Source organism: Mustelus asterias, chromosome 20, assembly GCF_964213995.1.
Source record: "Mustelus asterias chromosome 20, sMusAst1.hap1.1, whole genome shotgun sequence".
NCBI lineage: Eukaryota > Metazoa > Chordata > Chondrichthyes > Carcharhiniformes > Triakidae > Mustelus > Mustelus asterias.
In genome coordinates, this window is record NC_135820.1 from 33,622,487 (window position 1) to 33,642,772 (window position 20,286).

A 20,286-nucleotide genomic window follows, 5' to 3' on the forward strand; every position below is an offset into this window, starting at 1 on the left:
AGTGTGCACAGATAAAGCCTCAGCAGATCACTAGGCAGCTGAAAATTATTAGATGAGTTTGCGAAGCTGAAAACCTTTTCTGTTGAAATGTACAGTGCCAAGGAAACATAAGAAATAGGAGCAGGAGTAGGCCATCTAGCCCCTCGAGCCTGCCCCGCCATTCAGTAAGGTCATGGCTGATCTGAAGTGGATCAGTTCCACTTACCCGTCTGATCCCTATAACCCCTAATTCCCTTACCGATCAGGAATCCATCTATCTGTGATTTAAACATATTCAACGAGGTAGCCTCCACCACTTCAGTGGGCAGAGAATTCCAGCGATTCACCACCCTCTGAGAGAAGACGTTTCTCCTCAACTCTGTCCTAAACTGACCCCCCCTTTATTTTGAAGCTGTTCTAGCTTCCTTTCTAAGTGGAAAGAATCTCTCCACCTCTACCCTATCCAGCCCCTTCATTATCATAGAATCATAGAAACCCTACAGTGCAGAAAGAGGCCATTTGGCCCATCGAGTCTGCACCGACCACAGGCCCTACCCCCATATCCCTACATATTTACCCACTAATCCCTCTAACCTACGCATCTCAGGACTCTAAGGGGCAATTTTTAGCATAGCCAATCAACCTAACCCGCACATCTTTGGACTGTGGGAGGAAACCGGAGCACCCGGAGGAAACCCACGCAGACACGAGGAGAATGTGCAAACTCCACATGGTCAGGGACCCAAGCCGGGAATCGAACCCAGGTCCCTGGAGCTGTGAAGCAGCAGTGTTAACCACTGTGCTACCGTGCCGGTCTCTATAAGATCCCCCCTCAGCCTTCTAAATTCCAACGAGTACAAACCCAATCTGCTCAGTCTCTCCTCATAATCAACACCCCTTATCTCTGGTATCAACCTGGTGAACCTTCTCTGGACTCCCTCCAAAGCCAATATACCCTTCCGCAAATAAGGGGACCAATACTGCACACAGTATTCCAGCTGCGGCCTCACCAATGCCCTGTACAGATGCAGCAAGACATCTCTGCTTTTATATTCTATCCCCCTTGCGATATAGGCCAACATCCCATTTGCCTTCTTGATCACCTGTTGCACCTGCAGACTTGGTTTTTGCGTCTCATGCACAAGGACCCCCAGGTCCCTTTGCACAGTAGCATGTTGTAATTTTTTTCCATTTAGATAATTCAATTTGCTATTATTTCCTCCAAAGTGAATAACCTCGCATTTGTCAACGTTATACTCCATCTGCCAGATCCTCGCCCACTCACTCAGCCTGTCCAAATCTCTCTGCAGACCTTCTATGCCCTCCACACGATTCACTTCAAATTGGAACACCAAGGAAAACCTTAACAGTTGATGAAAAGGCACCAACAGGTGTAAAAGATAGGAGTATCTTCAAAGTTTCGGTAGGGGAACATGTGGCAAATAGTGACCACAATTCTGTTAGCTTTAGGATAGTGATGGAAAAGGATGAGTGGTGTCCCAAGGGTAAGGTGTTGGATTGGGGGAAGGCTAACTTTAGTGGGATTAGGCAGAAATTGGCAGCTCTTGATTGGGAGAGGCTGTTTGAGGGTAAATCCACATCTGGCATGTGGGAGTCTTTTAAGGAACAGTTGTTAGGGCTGCAGGACAGGCATGTGCCTGTAAAAAAGGGTAGGATTTGAGAACCGTGGATAACCAGGGAAATTGAGGGACTGGTCCAGGCAGCTAAAAACGGAGGGAGCTCTGGAGGAGTACAAAGAAAGTAGGAAAGAACTCAAACGGGGAATTAGAAGGGCAAAAAGGGGTCACGAAATGTCCTTGGCAGACAGGACTAAGGAGAATCCCAAGGCATTTTATTCATACGTTAGGAACAAAGGGGTTGTCAGGGAAAAAATTGGACCTCTTGGACAAAAGTGGGGAATTATGCTTGGAGCCCAAAGAAGTAGGGGAGATCCTAAATGAATACTTTGCGTCGGTATTCACAAAGGAGAGGGGTGTGTTGACTGGGAGTGTCTCAGAGGGGAGTGTTGAACCGTTGGAGAAAATCTCCATTACAAGGGAGGAAGTGTTAGGTTTGTTAGAGAATATAAAGACTGACAAATCCCCAGGGCGTGATGGAATCTATCCAAGGCTGCTCAGGGAGACGAGAGATGAAATCGCTGGGCCTCTGACGCAAATCTTTGTCTCGTCACTGGACACAGGTGAGGTCCCAGAGGATTGGAGGATAGCTAATGTGGTCCCGTTATTTAAGAAGGGTAGGAAGGATAACCCGGGTAATTATAGGCCGGTGAGCTTGACGTCCGTGGTGGGGAAGTTGTTGGAGAAGATTCTTCGAGATAGGATGTATGCGCATTTAGAAAGGAATAAACTCATTAACGATAGTCAGCATGGTTTTGTGAGAGGGAGGTCATGCCTCACTAACCTGGTGGAGTTTTTTGAAGAAGTGACCACAATGGTTGACGAGGGAAGGGCCGTGGATGTCGTCTATATGGACTTTAGTAAAGCGTTTGACAAAGTCCCTCATGGTAGGCTGGTGAAAAAGGTTGGATCTCATGGGATAAAGGGGGAGGTGGCTCGATGGGTGGAGAACTGACTTGGTCACAGAAGACAGAGGGTGGTAGTGGAAGGGTCTTTTTCCGGCTGGAGGCCTGTGACTAGTGGTGTTCCGCAGGGCTCTGTAAGGGGACCTCTGCTGTTTGTGATTTATACAAACGATCTGGAAGAAGGTGTAACTGGGGTGATCAGTAAGTTTGCGGACGACACAAAATTGGCAGGACTTGCAGATAGTGAGGAACATTGTCAGAAGCTACAGAAGGATATAGATAGGCTGGAAATTTGGGCAAAGAAATGGCAGATGGAGTTCAATCCTGATAAATGCGAAGTGATGCATTTTGGTAGAAATAATGTAGGGAGGAGCTATACGATAAATGGCAGAACCATAAAGGGTGTAGATACGCAGAGGGACCTGGGTGTGCAAGTCCACAGATCCTTGAAGGTGACGTCACAGGTGGTGAAGAAGGCATATGGCATGCTTGCCTTTATAGGACGGGGCATAGAGTATAAAAGTTGGGGTCTGATGTTGCAGATGTATAGAACGTTGGTTCGGCCGCATTTGGAATACTGCGTCCAGTTCTGGTCGCCACACTACCAGAAGGACGTGGAGGCTTTGGAGAGAGTACAGAGGAGGTTTACCAGGATGTTGCCTGGTATGGAGGGGCTTAGTTATGAGGAGAGATTGGGTAAACTGGGGTTGTTCTCCCTGGAAAGACGGAGGATGAGGGGAGACTTAATAGAGGTGTATAAAATTATGAAAGGCATAGATAGGGTGAATGGTGGGAAGCTTTTCCCCGGGTCGGTGGTGACGTTCACGAGGGGTCATAGGTTCAAGGTGAAGGGGGGGAGGTTTAACACAGATATCAGAAGGACATATTTTACACAGGGTGGTGGGGGCCTGGAATGCGCTGCCAGGCAAGGTGGTGGAGGCGGACACACTGGGAACGTTTAAGACTTATCTAGACAGCCATATGAACGGAGTGGGAATGGAGGGATACAAAAGAATGGTCTAGTTTGGACCAGGGAGCGGCGCGGGCTTGGAGGGCCGAAGGGCCTGTTCCTGTGCTGTATTGTTCTTTGTTCTGTTCTTTGAGTAGTGTTCATGTTTGTGCTAATGCAGCTGGGACCCATAAGTAAAAGCTGATGTGTATCAGAAAAAGCCAGCCAAGCTGTTTCAAGGGAGTAAAAATATTTCCAGTTTATTATAATGATAGCCATGGATAACCAGGAAAACTTGCTTGGGCAAGTTTGAGAAGCACCTCATTCCTGAGGCTCATGTTCATTGTAAGTCAATTGAGCTTGCTGAGAAGTTTTTAAAATTCCTTCATGGGGTGTGGGCGTCACTGGTAAGGCTGGTTGCCCATCCCTAACTGCCCTTGAATTGAGTGGCTTGCTGGACTATTTCAGAGAGTAGTTAAGAGGCAACCACCTTGCTGTAGGTCTGGAGTCACATGTAGATCAGATAGGATGGCAGATTTCCCTCCCAAAAATACATTAGTGAACCAGATGGGTTTTTAACGATAATTGACACTGGTTTCATGGTTGTCATTAGATATTTAATTCCAGATTTTTATTGAATACAAATTTCATCTGTCATGGCGGGATCCCGGTTGCCAGAGCATTACCCAGAGTCTCTGACAATACTAGACATCACTGCCTCCAGTGCAAAATGTTGTTGTTGCTTGATTATTGCTCAGTGCATTCAAATGCTGAACATGGCATGAAAGGCAATATCTTTTGCATGTAACTATCCCCGAACTTAATATAATTGATGCAGCCAATGGGTCAAGAAACTTTAAGGTCCGTGAAGTCTAAGTATAAAGGCAGATTTATGAGGCATATGTTTAGTGCTGTTGACCGAGGTTTGGTGATGGAAACATTTTAAAAAAACTTTTAGTGGAGGATGCCAACTGGGCTGCTACGCAAACATGGAAGCAAGTGACTAAAGACAATAACTAACACTTGGTACATGTGTAGCCAGCAACTATACAGATGACAGTGCTAACTTTGAAGGATTTGCTGTGTCTAATGAGAAGAAAATTATTTTGAAACTGTTAGAGTATGTGAAAGGTTTGTCTTCTCAAGCTGCACAATCGTTGGATAACCAAGATATCGAAGAAGTTTTAAAACATACAGTGATACACACTTAGATGGTGAAATTTCAGAAATGGATTTTAATTCCCGAGGGGAGAGAGAAAAACAGATCAAGCAGTGAAAGTGTCTATAGACAAATATAAATGTGTGAAGATTTAATTAATACCCCACAACGACATAGCTTCATAATGAAGCAACAGATAATGCAGGTTTACAGGATTCAAGAAAAATTAATCATAATGAAGTCCAAGTTAATGAAACAAATGAAATTAGCTAACCTCTTTAAAGAAGGCATCCCAGCAGAGTGCTATTGACCTGACTTCAACTTCAAATGCAATTTCCACACTGGAAAACCTCTTGGTGACATATCATCAACCCCAGCTGAGTCTTCTCCCTCAAGCTCATCCTTCAGTCAGTTATAAATAACCCAGTATCCATTTTTGTGCATCTTAACTTTTGTAAGCGGATAACAGGAAGAATATTTGATCAGTACAAAAATAAGCTTATATATTTATTCACACTTATACATGATTATGTATTATTTTCCATACTATCTTTTATTAATTGAACTCCGCCTTGGATAGATGACTGATCTGGAAAATCCAAAATCGAGCATGTTCTCTGTGTTGGATCTTGGACTTCCAACCTGTGTTTGCCAATATTCAAAATGTGTATGACTGATTAAAGCACCCAATACTGTATTTGCTGTATTACCTGATATTGGTCTGCAATAACAGATGTTTCATCATTCTCACCTTGCGTAGAATTAGGCCACATTTATGCACCCGATTCAGTTCTTGCTCTCTGCTGAGTTATCTGATCCGTGCCAAGGCAGTATTTTAGGGTGCTGCTTAGTTGGTTTCAAATCATTGGAAGAAATTGTTAATTTGTAGCCTATTTACAGCAGCTGTGTGTCACTATTGGGTTAGCCCAGGACTGGATTACTTCTAGTGATAAAATAACCTAGAGGCTGGGATATTGCCCGAATGGCTGTTGGACAGTTATTAGAACTCTTGGTAATAGTTTACTGTACAAGAGGTAGGAAAAAAAATAGTATTGTTTAAATAAAGTCTGACTGAGGAATTTACTTCAATATATTTGACTTGCACCAGCAGCTGACCTTTTTATTGGTTAAATTGCAGGAAAGCCCCAGTATTTGCTGCAATGAAGCATTCGAAGAAAAGCAGAGCAAAAAGCTTGGTACTGCATCTGAAGGTGATACAGCATATCCAGTGCAGATTGAGGTAAAGGTGGAAGAACCCCAAGAGGAAGAATTCGATTCAGTGTTCAAGGTACTCTTTCTTATAAACGTGTATCTCCATAACCACTGGGGAAATTAGGAAAATTAAAAGCAAACTGACAATGCCAAGCTGATATTGAAACTTAAAACCAAATGTAAAATTCATGAAACTGTTAGTCATAGTCATTAGGCACAGAATGAGACCATTTAGCCCATTGGGCCCATGTCATCTCTCTATATAGGGTCTAGTCCATTCCCCCATTCTATCCATTTAGTCCTGCAACTTTATTTCCTTCATGTACTAATTCAATTTCTTCTTGAAGTCATTCTGCCTCTGCTTCCACAACCCTTAGGCAGAGCGTTTCCAGGTTATTACCAGTTGCTAAGTAAAAAAGAAAGTTCTTCATAACCCCACCACCATGAACATCTTGCCCAAAACCTTAAACCTGTGTTCCCTAGTCCCTATGCTATCAGCTAATGGAAAAAGATACAGAAAAGCATAGTGGAAAATTTGAGAATGAGGAAATTTAATAAATATTAGTAATAGAAACGTACTGGAGAATTTATTGGCAACCTCTGACCCTCTTGGCCTAAGAAGTAGCTGCAGAGACAGCTGACATTGCAGAGACATTGGTTTTCATCTTCTAGAAATTGAACAACAATCCCTGTGGATTGGATGGCCACTGATGTAACCGTGCTGTTCAAGAAAGGAGGGAGAAAGAAAACAGAAAAGTGCTACAAACCAGAGAGCCTGACATCAATATGGTTTGAGCATAACATTAATAGGAGCAAGGGTAGACCAAACAGCGCTTGACCTACACTGCCATTCGATATGGGTATGACTAAACAGCTGCTTCAACTCAAATTTCCTGCCTGTTCCCCATTTCCCTTGATCCCGAGACACACAAAATTTGTGTATCTTAGATTTGATGGTTCATCCACTATCTTCTGGGGCAGAGAATTCTGAAGAGACTCGACCCTTTTGAGTAAGAAATTTCTCCTAATCTCATTCCTAAATGATTAGTCATTTATCCTGAGACTGTACCCCTGTGTTCAGAGAGCTCAGCCAGGGGAAATGAGCTCTGTGTCTATCCTGTTAAGTCCCTTCAGAACTTTGTAAATTTCAATGAGACCAGAACTTTTCCAAACTCCAGAAAACATAGGCCCAACTTACTCAGCCTCTCATCATAGGACAACACACTTGTTCCAGGAAGCAATCTAGTTGACCTTCGCTCTGTTGCCTGCAATTCAAAGATATCCTTCCTTAAATATGGAGGCCGAAACTGCACACGGTCCTCCAGACATGGTCTCACCAAAGACCTGTAGAATTGTAGAAAGACTTCTTTATTCTTTGTCTCGAATCACTTGTAATAACAACCAACATCCTATTTGCCTTGCTAATTGCATGCTACATCTGCATGCTAACTTTGTGCCATCCTTGTACAAGTGTACTTGAGACCCTCTGAAAATCAACATTTCAAAGCTCCATGTTTTAGGAAGAAAAATCTGCTTTTCTATTCTTACGATCAAAGTGCGTGACCTCACATTTCATCAACTACCTCGCTGTTCACTTGCTTGACCTGTCTATATCTCTTTACTGCCTCTCTGTATCACCCTCACAACTTCATTCTTGCCTAACTTTGTATCATCAGCAAGTGGGGGGGGTCAGTTACCTCAGTTGGCTAGATGACTAGTTTTGGTGCAGTGTGCCACTAACTATGCAGGTTCAATGTGGTAGTTCATGGAGGTCTACCTGTTGTCTCGCCCTACGCTTGATGCGGAGTGGTGCTCCTCAGGCAATATAACCACTGACTCCCTTTAACGGAAGTAATTAGCTAGAGTCCTTATGGACCAAGACTAATTACCATCATCATCAAACTTGGATACATTACTCTTGGTCTCTTTGTCTAAGGCATTCCTGCAAATTGTAAATTTGAAATCCACCACTGATCCTTGCTGCACTCCACTGGTTACAGCCTGCCAATTTGAAAATACCCTATTTATCCCTACTTTGTTTCCTGCCCATTAACCAATCCTTTATCCATGTTAATATATTGCTCTGAACTTCAATGAGCCCTAATCCTGTGTGTTAACATTTTATGTGACACCTTATCAAATGCTTAATGGGAAATCCATGTATGCTGTATCTACTCGTCTTCTGGCTACTTTCGAAAAAACTCTAATAAATTTGTCAAACATGATTTTGCTTTGTAAAGCCATGTTGACCACGACTTTCTAATTGTATTGATAAGACTTTTTAGATTCCGACATTTCCCTCCTATTGATGCCAACATTTCCCTCCTATTGATGCCAGAAGAAGGTAGATGAGGGCAGTGCAGTTGATGTTGTCCACATGGACTTTAGCAAGGCCTTTGACAAGGTACCACATGGTAGGTTGTTGCATAAAGTTAAATCTCACGGGATCCAGGGTGAGGTATCTAAATGGAGACAAAATTGGCTTCTTGACAGAAGCCAGAGGGTGGTTGTAGAGAGTTGTTTTTCAAACTGGAGGCCTGTGACCAGCGGTGTGCCTCGGGTCAGTGCTGAGTCCACTGTTATTTGTTATTTGTGATTTTGTATTGATGATTTGGATGAGAATATAGGAGACATGGTTCGTAAGTTTGCAGATGACACCAAGATTGGTGGCATAGTGGACAGTGAAGAAGGTTATCTCCAATTGCAACGGGATCTTGATCAATTGGGCCAGTGGGCTGACGAATGGCAGATGGAGTTTAATTTGGACAAATGCGAGGTGGTGCATTTTGGTAGATTGAATCAGGGCAGGACTTACTCAGTTAATGGTAGGGCACTGGGGAGAGTTACAGAACAAAGAGATCTAGGGGTACATGTTCATAGCTCCTTGAAAGTGGAGTCACAGGTGGACAGAGTGGTGAAGAAGACATTCGGCATGCTTGGTTTCATCGGTCAGAACATTGATTACAGGAGTTGGGACGTCTTGTTGAAGTTGTACAAGACATTGGTAAGGCCACACTTGGAATACTGTGTGCAATTCTGGTCACCCTATTATAGAAAGGATATTATGAAACTACAAAGAGTGCAGAAAAGATTTACTAGGATGCTATCGGGACTTGATGGATTGAGTTATAAGGAGAGGTTGGATAGACTGGGACTTTTTTCTCTGGAGTGTCGGAGGCTGAGGGATGATCTTATAGAGGTCTATAAAATAATGAGGGGCATAGATCAGCTAGATAGTCAATATCTTTTCCCAAAGGTAGGGGAGTCTAAAACTAGAGGGCATAGGTTTAAGGTGAAAGGGGAGAGATACAAAAGTATCCCGAGGGGCAATTTGTTCACAGAGGGTGGTGAGTGTCTGGAACAAGCTGCCAGAGGTAGTAGTAGAGGCGGGTACAATTTTGTCTTTTTAAAAAGCACTTAGATAGTTACATGGGTATGATGGGTATAGAGGGATATGGGCCAAATGCAGGCAATTGGGATTAGCTTAGGGTTTTTTAGAAAAAAAGGGCGGCATGGACAAGTTGGGCCGAAGGGCCTGTTTCCATGCTGTAAACTTCTATGACTCTATAACTGGCCTGTAAATCTCTTGTTATTTTTCTCTCTTCTTTCTTGAATAGTGGTGTTACATATGCTAACTTCCAATCTGCTAGGGCTATTCTAGAATTTAAGGAATTTTGGAAAATTACAATCAGAACATCCACGAATGTTGGCCATCAGATCCTGGGGATTTGTCAGATTTTAGTCCCTTAAGTTTCTCCAACACTTTTTCTCTGCTAATTTTCATGACCTTTGGATTTCAGGCAACCATGAAAATGCTGCATTTAAGCTTTGTGAGAAAAATCATACCTAATGGATTGAAAACAATAAATTGTTTGTGAAAATGATTCTCAACATTTGTATGACTACACACTTGCTCTCTAACATTCTTGCTTAGGGTGAGAGATGAGCAGTGAAAGAAAGGTGTTGCTGTTTTTCGGACAGCATTATGGACAAAGAAATGTTCTGTTGATTCTGTTTCTCTAATTTCCCCACTAATTTTGTTTCTGCAGCTGTTGCATGATAGAAAACAGGTGCCTTCTTATGAAGTTGCAAATAATGTCCACAATAGAAAAGATCTCAAAATACATTCAACTTGAAGCATCCAACAAGCATGACTGTATAAAAGATTGGACTAAGTTTATGATATCTGCATTTTAATATAAATGTTTTGGGAATATTCTCAAAATGGAAACTGTAGTTATTAAAAAATTATTGTAGATTTTTGAGAGAGACAAAAACGAGCGTTTTGAATTGACAAATTGTATGGTAATGCTGGTTTTTTTTTTGGTCAGGATCAGTGCATCCAGATTTCAAATGCTGGAACATGGAAAAATACTTCAATTTAGAATAGAATCTGTAATAGTCAAACATTAAATGAAATTGTGTAAAATTGCAGTGAATTAGGAGGAATGATAATTGCTTCAGGATTTAGCATTTTGGCAGAGGTTTGTTTATGTAGCCCGGAATAATTTCAGATCTGACCGCCATTTCTATCAAAGCCAAGTTCTGCTTGACTGTAGGTCAGAATTATAACACTGAAGCAAAGTAAATTCTAACTGATAAAACTGACATGGAAATTGCCATTTATTACAACATAGTTTCAAAGCTAATTGTTATCAGATTGTTTTACCTTTGTTACACTCTTGCAGATACTACTGTATGGAACAGCTTAGCTATCTCCCCAGTCAGCAAGACTAATAGACCACCTAATTTTATTTATTAATGTTAATTGTTCGTTCTTCACTGTAGAAGTCTTGCAATCTCTACCATCTGGTCAGTCTTGAAATTGGCCTAGGCTTCAATATTTGTGAAAAATGCTGCAGGAGGGAAAGTCCTGCATTTCCCCTTTGATTTGTAATTGTATTTATTGCTTAAACAGCTCCCAGGTTGTTAATGGTATATAATGTTATGCTTATGCGCTATTGGAATGTAAAGGTGCAATTGCCAGTATCATTCTTCATCTCCTGCACTAGCTATTCTGCAGCATGAACCCCTTGGTTTTCAAAGTATATGCTGCTTAATGCAGCAATCTATCACTGCCACTATCAGAAACAACACAGTATAGGACATGGCATGCTTTTAAAATTTGCCATCATTGTGTAATGTCCCATAAACAGTTAAATTGCATATAAAAATTCTGTGTAATCTAATCTTGTACTGAATAGCACAATACTTTACATTATCATAAAAATAAAAGTAGTGTTTTTTGGGGGATAATTCAATTTTTCTTCCAGTTTCTCCTGAATGCCGTTGATGATCTACAGTTTTGTGAGCACTATTCAGTCAATGGGTTCTTACCCAAGTGACCATTCTTCGTGTATGAACCAAGACAATGAATCTGCAGGGATTATATAGTTATGGAGAGCATGACTAATGAACCTGATCTATTCTTTCTTGACATCCCAACACCCCATTCTTTCCTGTTAAAGGTCACTGGCTGATTTTTCTCATCTCAAGCTCAGTGCTGATCGTCCATTGAATTGCTCTCCAGACTTGAGGTCTGCTATAACAAAAGCAAAATGCTGCAGATGCTGGAAATCTGAAATTAACAACAGGAAATGCTGCAAAACCTCAGCAGCTCTGGCAACATCTGTGAAGAGAGAAACTGAGTTAACATTACGTATCCATATAACTTCTTCAAGGCTTCTAACTTGGTCTGCTAACAGACCATGGCTTTCAAATGATTATTGGCCACTTTGAGGAAAATTATATTAATTTCACTTCTTGCACCCTCTTATATGTTGTGCTATTATGCAGATGAGGGTTTTTTAACCATCTCATTTAAATGCATGTTACAGAAAAAGTACTTTACAAAGAAATGAGAACATTACATTTTTGTAATGTTTTAAGTAAAACTGAGTTTTTCAAGGCCATTGCATGGTTGATGGATTCAGATGTCACAAGCTGTAAGAGTGAATTCTGCTTTTAACCAAAAAGCAGAAAACTGCAAATTCTGGAAATTTGAAACAAAAAACTGCCTTTAAACTAAGAGGTAGATGAGGGTTCGGGTGAAGGGAGATTTAGAATTCCAAAGATAAAAGCTGAGGCAGCAGAAAAGTATATCAATGTGGTTGAGGACAAGCTGAATGGGACAGGAAAGGACAAAGTTTAACGGTAATAGTGTATCAGAATATCAAATTAAAAGATCCACTGCGAAATAATGGAACATAATCCAATCGCAAAACAGAATCTTAAACTTAAAGCCAATTATATAGGTATATGGGGAGAACTGGTTTGGGTTTATTGGGTAAATGACCTAAAAAGTATGGCCACATAAACAGTGGGAAATATTTAAAGAACCAATTCAAAATATTCAACACAACAATAGATTCAATTGAAATACAAAGGCTCAGCAAGACCAATTGTGGCTTACTAAACAAGTAAAGATTGTACTGGATTTAAAGAAAAGACTTGTAATGTTGCAAATAACAGTAGTAAATCTGAGGAATGGGAATATTTTGAAATCCAGCAAAGAACCACCAAGAAATTGATGAAATGGTAAAATAAATTGAGGGTAAAGGAGCCAGGAATATGTAATTGGATTATAAAAACTTTTGCCAGTAACGAGTAGCTAAAGTAAACATTAGTACCTTAGAAGAATGAAAGGTAAGCTTATGGAAACATTAAAGATTATTAAGGTGCTTGATGGAGTAGATACTGAGAGATTTTATTTCTCCTCACTGGGGAATCCAGAACAAGGGGTCACAGTTTAAGGACAAGGTTTCAGCATAAGGGGCTGATCATTTAGGACCAAGATGAGAAGTTTCATCACTCAAAGGATTTTGAATCTTTGGAATCCTCTATCCCAGACTGAATGTGCCATTATATTTAAGGACGGGATAGACAGATTATTGATCTCTCAGAATTGAGGGATATGGGGTGTGGGCTGGAAAGTGGATTTGAAGCCCAAGATCAGTCATGATCAAATTGATTGGTGAAGCAGGTTAGGGCGGCACAGTGGTTAGCACTGCTGCCTCACAGTGCCAGAGACCCGGGTTCAATTCTTTGTGGAGTTTGCACATTCTCCCTGTGTCTGCGTGGGTTTCCTCCGAGTGCTCCGGTTTCCTTCCACAGTCCAAAAGATGTGCTCATTAGCTGTATTGGCCATGCTAAATGCTCCCTCAGTGTACCCAAACAGGTGCCGGAGTGTGGTGACTAGGGCATTTTCACAATAACTTCATTACAGTGTTATTAATGTAAGCCTACTTGTGACACTAACAAATAAATAAACTTTAAAAACTTAATGGTATCCTCCTGCTCCTATTATGTTATGTTTTTAGATCAGAAAATATTGGAGACAATTAGCAGGCCAGTCAGCAACTATGGAGGAAACAGACAAGCCAGAAGAACTTTGTAGTAGTTAAAAGCAAAATACTAAGGATGCAAATCTAAAATAACAAAGAGAAAATGCTAGAAATACTCTGGATACTGAAAGACCGATCTAACATGTTAACTCTCTTTCTCCAAGTGCTGCTCAACCAACTGAGCTTTTTTCCAGGGATTTATGTTTTTATTGAAATGACCAAGTCTGGAGCTATAAAAACTCTCAATATTTTTATCACTACGTTTGAAAATAGCATTTAGGTGTCCCTGTCTTATGCCCCATAATGGTAATTGAACTGCTGATCTACATGTACTGCAGTAGTTGCATTTGTCCATGGAAGATTTATTCCAAAGATTAATAGAGGAGGTCTGTCAAATACAACCATGGAGCCTCCACTATAGCCTCCTAGTGCGGTAGTAAGTTTCCCAGTGGACATATTAAAGTAACTACTGATTATTATTGCATGTGTACTTTGGCTGTGAAGGTAACAAATGAATCTAGCACTTGTAATTATTATGTGGTGCTATTTTAGTGGAGTTTATGTACTATACTGTAAATACCTTAAAGAGATTACTTTCATTTGTCAATTTAAAAATAAAATCACAAGGTGAAGAGATTTATTTTTCATTTAAATTTAAAAATATCATTCAAGTAATGGGTAGTGACAGCTGTGATACCTATTTTCCTTTCACTTCTGAAAACGAATTGTAACTCTTGTATAATGGTTGATCTGAACTACATATGGTGAACACCTAAGTCTATGTGAAGAATGTGCCAACTAATCTGATCATTGTCATGTTTACATTTCCTCTCTGGAAATGATTAATGCAACAAAATTAGGAACATCTACCACAACAACTTGTATCTATGTAGCACCATGAATGTAGAAAACATGTCCCAAGGCTTAATACAAGTAAATAATAGGATTGGGTAAATTCTTAGTCTCATTTGATCTGTTTTACTTTTTCCTGTACTGTAGATTTTCACTAAAGTGATAGTTCCTGATATTTTTCCAATTTTATTTTACATACAATGATAAATGCTGATTCATGAACAAATTTAACCGAGTTAAGAAAATCCTGCAAGTTCATAGTATTTTGTAACACTTCTTCCATTGCAGTTTTAACTGCAAAAATATTGATTGCATCGAAGAATTTTCCAATAAAATAAAGTTGAATCTGAAATTATAGTTATTCATAACCATACTGCTTTCAGGCTTGTTAAATATAATGTGAAAAGCATATTACTGGAATAATATTTGAACAATATAAATCGTAACAAACACATTATTTTTGACCTTGCTTCACAAAGAAAACACCAAGTTCCCTTTATTTCATTGGTAAGTCAGTGATTTTAATTTCCGTAATGGACATGAAAGTTGTTTTCAAAAAAGGTACACATTCCAAATACCAGTTTACCTTACAATATTTTAAATTCTCTTTCCTTTGAGCGGTTAGCAAAAAGTGTCCCCACAGTTGAACAGCTGGCAGGCACTTTTTTGAACATATTGGAAGATTGCAGGCACCTATGGAACCACGAGGAATACGAGTGTCAAATCTTAATTGATTTAATTTTTTGTGTTCTAATTTCTGACCTTAATATTGTTAAATGTCTATTCTCAAAATTCGGTCCATTTCATCAGGTACCTTAGTCCATAGCCTTTTTGTAAACATGCAATAGTTATTCTCATCAACAATAGAAAAATAAAGTTAGAATTAACATTCTTTACAAAAACTAGAACAGGCATTGATATCAGTAGTTTACAAATGGAAACCATTTTGTAGCTGTTACCATTTTGTGATTTAATTTCCATAAATTATTAACTCTGAATGTTATCCTGTTGATCCTGCATAATTGTCATCAATGTTTTAAGCCTTTCGCTATGCTTATTTTAATTTCAAAGTAGGAGTGGAACTTGATGGTTCCTTCCAATATGATTTAAATCTACAAACAAAATGCAGTATCATAAGTAACATTTTTGGTTTGTCTTCGATTTGAATGACCATATGGGTTGCTTTTATTTTCAATATTTTTATTAAACTAAGTTTAATATGGTTGCTTGATTGTGTTTTTATATGAACAATTGTACATCAATTCACTTTGAACAGTGATAAATAATACACTTGATATGAACTTTGAGAATAAATCAAAGTAGAATTTTTTACTATGGTGCCAAGCCAATTAAAAAGGCAAAAGAAGAGTATTGTACAAAAAGTTGAAAAGTAGCTTGCATCCATTTTTTTAATGCTCCTTTATCTCTTTAGGTTGATTAAAATTTTGTTTTGCTAGCATTGAACCACTACCCCATTCAAGCCGACATTTCAGTTCCGAGTACAGTCTTCCTTTGCACTCAGTTTATATCAGCCCTGGGCTATAATTAAATGGTTGAGCTTGTGCAAGAGGGACCAAACTCATGTCTGTTCTTGGAAACCAGTTTGAAGCTGACAAAATCTCCTGCACTATGCCAGCATGTTAATAGTAAATTTGCCAACAGAGTTAACACTGGTCAGTTGGAGTGAATGGTATCAACAAATTATCACAAAAACATTTCACATTAGCAACTTTCTACTGAAGGAGTCCAACATACCTGGCAAAACTGCTGGTTTTGAGCTGGGTTACTGTGTGTTAGTAGCATTAGGAGCATGAGTAGGCCATATGGGCTGTCAAACCTGCCCTCCTTTATGATCATGACTGATCTTTTACTTCAACCCTACTTCCTTGCCCATTCCCCAAATCCAAAAGTTCCCTGAGAGACCAAAAACATACCTTAAATATATTCAAGAATGAAGCATTCACAACCCTCTGGAGAAGAGAATTCCAAAGATTCATAACCATTGAGAAGAAATTTCTCCTCATCTCAATCATAAATAATGAGTCCTTTATCCTGAGACCACTACCATGTTCTGTATTCACCTCCTATACTCCAGAGTATGGGTCCATTTTCACAGACTATCATAAGATTAGCTTCTCAATCCAGGAACCAGTCTAGTCTACCTTTGCTATACTGCCTCCAAGGCAAGTATGTGCTTAAATATGGAGAGCAGAACTGTGCATAATACTTCATGTGTGGTCACCCCAAAGCAGAAAGACTCCCTTGTTCTTGTTCTATTCTTTCATAATGACAACTGGTATGACATTTGTCTTCCTAATTGTTTGTTGAAAAGCATACTAACTTTCATCATTCCTTGTACAAGTACACCCAAATCCCTCTGATTAGTAATTAATCATAGTCCACAAAGGACCAGAGGCATCTCTGCTCATCAGTGAGATAAAATTAGTTATTTAAAAATGAGGAGCACTGCTCAGGAAGCGTAAGGCAAGGAGGCAGGCCTCCATGAACATGAGCCGTTACAAGAATTGAACCGGTGCCATTGGCATCATTCTGCATCGCACTTTCATCTAGCCAACTGACCCTCCCCTCTTCCATCCTGCCCACCCTTCTAAACATCAACATCTCTATTTTTCATGCCTTAAACATCAGCGTCTCCATTCCCTTTTTAAAAAAAGAGAAAAGTTTACGTTGTAAAATGAATAATATACACTTTAATGTATTGCCAGTGAGGACCAACACATTGATATTTTGTATTTCTTAAAGGATGACTCTGAGCAAAATGGATTTGAAGATGGTAGTGGAAGTATGGGGTCGCCATCTGTTGCTGTGAGTATTGATGGATTTATAATGAGAATTCTTATCAATTCTGTTTAATTGTACATTTTCAGAGTTAGTCACAGCCTCCTTGTTTTCTGATCCAAATCCTCAAATTTGTAAAATATTATTTTGATGGAGTTGTGCAGCAAAGCTGTTCCAGATTAAATTGTCTGAAAGAAGTAAAGGTTGCCCATTTCGTAGAACTGAATATATTGTTTATAAAAATACATTTCTTTTAAGCAAAGAAGTTTTATGTAAAGCTTGCATAAGCAGTTTTCCACTGCCTGCTTGTAAAACAGCAGAAGTACAGAAGAATCCATTTGCTTTTGTTACTGTGTTTCTAGAACTTTCGGATGACGAATTAGAAACTGCAGATCACAGCACAGCACTCAAGCAATAAATGATGCTGTCTGGCCACAAATAAATGAGGGATTGCTCACTAGTCACCAGTGAGATTTTTAACAGATGAAAAGAAGTAACCAAGTTGTTGCTTAAATTATGAAATGTAAATGGAAGAATTACTCCCAGATTTCTTCGTGAATAAATGCACCTCTGTGCTTCCCATGCTGCTATTGGGGAGCTGAATCAATCAGCGTTTCCACCACATTGTTGCCTAGTTCTCTCTTTATTTTTGATAAAACAAAGAGAAAATAGTGAGGCAGATTTTGCTGCAGCAGGACATTGAACAACATCTATTGGAATTTGTCCATACAAATTAGTAGCATCACCATAAGAGAAACAGGGTCCTGGGTGAACACTGACAAATAACAACGTTATCTCCTTGATAAATGAGATTTAAAGATTGAGCAATAAACAGCAGAGGGACTCGGAAGGAAGTTGAATTAAAGGAGGTGAATTTAATATCAAATTGATTAAGTAAAAGGAATAAAATGAAATGAAGATTTTATTGAGACAGGAAAAAGAACAGAAAGGAAGATTGATATACTTCTTAAAATTTGACATCCTTAAACATTAGCACCATCCTTAAAAAAAAAATCAACTTGAAGGAATGAGGCTTAACAAATAAAATGGTTCATTTTTAGTACCAGAGAGGTTGAATGGCAGTCATTAACACTTGCAATGCTGCTAAAAGGTGCTTGTAATTATTTGTACCTGTGACAGGTTTATTTCATATCATAAAAATATAGCAACATCATGACATTCACTACTTATCAATGGTGAGGCAAATAACACGATGCTGTTTTGCCAAATTAATGACAGATCGGTGCACCTCAGACACCATCTTTTGGATGTTTGCAATTTACCATTCACCTGTTCCTTCGTTTGAAGTTCTTGTTATATTTACTCATAAATAACAGTGAACACCATTAGCCTCACCATTATTTTGACAGCAAATTCTGGCCCAGTCTGTGATGCCAAGTGTAGTTGGTAATGTAATCATGTCATTGTGCTCACTTCTGTTTTGTTAACCTGCAAATTGGCAAGATCATTCCAGTTATTGATATTTTAGTCACATTGAACAACGCTGTCTTAGCAAACAAGTTTACAATGATCATTGTGTTTCCAAAGTTGGTCTATTATGCAGAATTTTGGCTTTCTCAACTAAGTCATAATTCAATATTTATTTTCTACCAATAAAAGGCAAAAGTAATATTCAGCAATCACTTCATTACAGCAAGGATTTGATATTGTTTGTAGAGCAATTACTTTGTCGAGAACTGTTTTCAGTAATGTAAATCCTGAATTTTCAAGCTATATTTGTTCCAAACATTACATAATGTTGGTATACTGCACTCCATCTACTAGCCACTCGAACGAGGGAATCTTGTTCAATTATGGGCCTTGTTGTATATTCCTTTTGAGACATTTTTGCTTGGCAACAGTTACATAGAAATTGCAGAAAGAAGCAGACCATTCAATCCAACAGTTCAGCTTCACACAAGCCTTCTCAGCTTATCCCTTTCTTCCTTTCTTCTCGTGCTTATCTAGCCTTCCTTCAAATGTACCTGTGCTATTAATCTTAGCAACTCCATGTAGTCATGACTTCCACATTCTAACCACTCTCTCGGTAAGGAGGTTTCTCCTGAATTCCTTGTTGGATTTATTCATAACTTTTTTTTTCTCTTGCCTGTCTTTTCTGATTCACCCAGTGTCCTCTTGATTTTCTTCTAGTTCTTTCTCCGGTCCACCCTTCCCTCCAAAACAGTTTTAAAATTCTAACTTAACTCAGAAAAAGAACAGGAGAAGCTATTCAGCAGTTTGAGTTTATTCTGCCATTCAGTTGGATCATTGCTGATTGATATCTTAAATCTATCCATATGCCTTGACTCCATAATCGTTAATATCTTTACAATTAGCCTCTAATTTTACTCAGCGTAGGCTCTCTTAAAGGCACAGGCCAAGTTGATTGCACCTCTAATTGAGCAGCAGAATACACCATGAAATAATTGTCCTGTTTTCAGGATTTCTAGCTAAAACTAAATTTTTAAGTTTTGTATTGATAGAGTAACAGCTTTACAAGGTGATTGGAAAAGGCAAGTTGATTGGTAACTTGATTGATTGATTGTGTAGAAGCAGAGTGGAGTTTTTTTTTGTAAGTCTGTCTTTGTGGTTTTAAAAAAACTCAAGTTGTAATTATACTTGTTCTCCATTTCTCCCCCATGTTTGCAATTTTCACGTACAAGTAGGTTCGCCCAATTGCTGAATCAACTGCTCATGAGGGGAATGTTGGTGGCTATTCAGGATACAGTCCAAAAATAGCTTTGGGAGAATTTTGTGAGGGGTTGAGAAGAGCAGGAGTGCTCCTCCTGCTGACAGCAGCTTGGTTCTCTTTAGTATCATTTTTTCCTCAACTGCCTTCCCACATACAAATTGCATTGGGGCACCTTTTGGTGCCTGTGCTTGCGAGCAACATTTGAGCAAACCTGAAAGTTGTTCCTAACTTTGTGTCAGCTTCAGGCCATCTGCTGCGCCAGTATTGCAACATTTATAGGCGGGTCTAAAATTGCTCCCAAGGTATTTGTTACTTCGGTCGGGATGTATTATTAAGTTATTCTTCACTCGCTCAAAACTGAAATGCAGATATCTTGTTCAATGAATCATTCAGTGAGCTGCTTTGAATAATAGACAATTTAGTTGCACCTGCACAGCCATATGCAACTTAATTGAGGTGAAGGTTTGATGCAGTCGGGAATTTCGTACCTGCTTTCCTCAAATAAGAATCTTAATAGATTGGCAAAACATTGAAAAATATCAGTGTTGCACAGATCCACTCATTAGCCTTAATGGAAATAACCCATTTGCATCAAATTATGTAAACACCTTCAAGTTCTGTCAATCCATAATCTATTGGGGATAGAACAAGGGTGGGACTAATCAGCACATGCCCCTTCTTTGTTATATAATTCTATGAATCTGTAACCTCATCTCCTTTGTCCTAATACGTCACATACATAGCTATATATTCCATTAT

General features: G+C 39.3%; 1 protein-coding gene across 4 annotated transcripts in view; it reads left to right on the forward strand.

Annotated features, from left to right (window-relative positions):
- Window positions 1–20,286, forward strand: part of LOC144508463 (ankyrin repeat domain-containing protein SOWAHC) — a 102,628-nt gene that overhangs the window by 26,762 nt on the left and 55,580 nt on the right. For 3 of the 4 annotated variants that reach the window (XM_078236398.1, XM_078236397.1, XM_078236396.1), the window contains 2 exons: window positions 5,768–5,917; window positions 16,800–16,862. In XM_078236398.1, the coding sequence (XP_078092524.1) occupies window positions 5,768–5,917; window positions 16,800–16,862 (213 nt within the window). Of the gene's footprint in view, window positions 1–5,767; window positions 5,918–16,799; window positions 16,863–17,197; window positions 18,458–20,286 lie in introns of those variants that run through there. The other variant, XM_078236399.1, reaches the window with a different exon arrangement.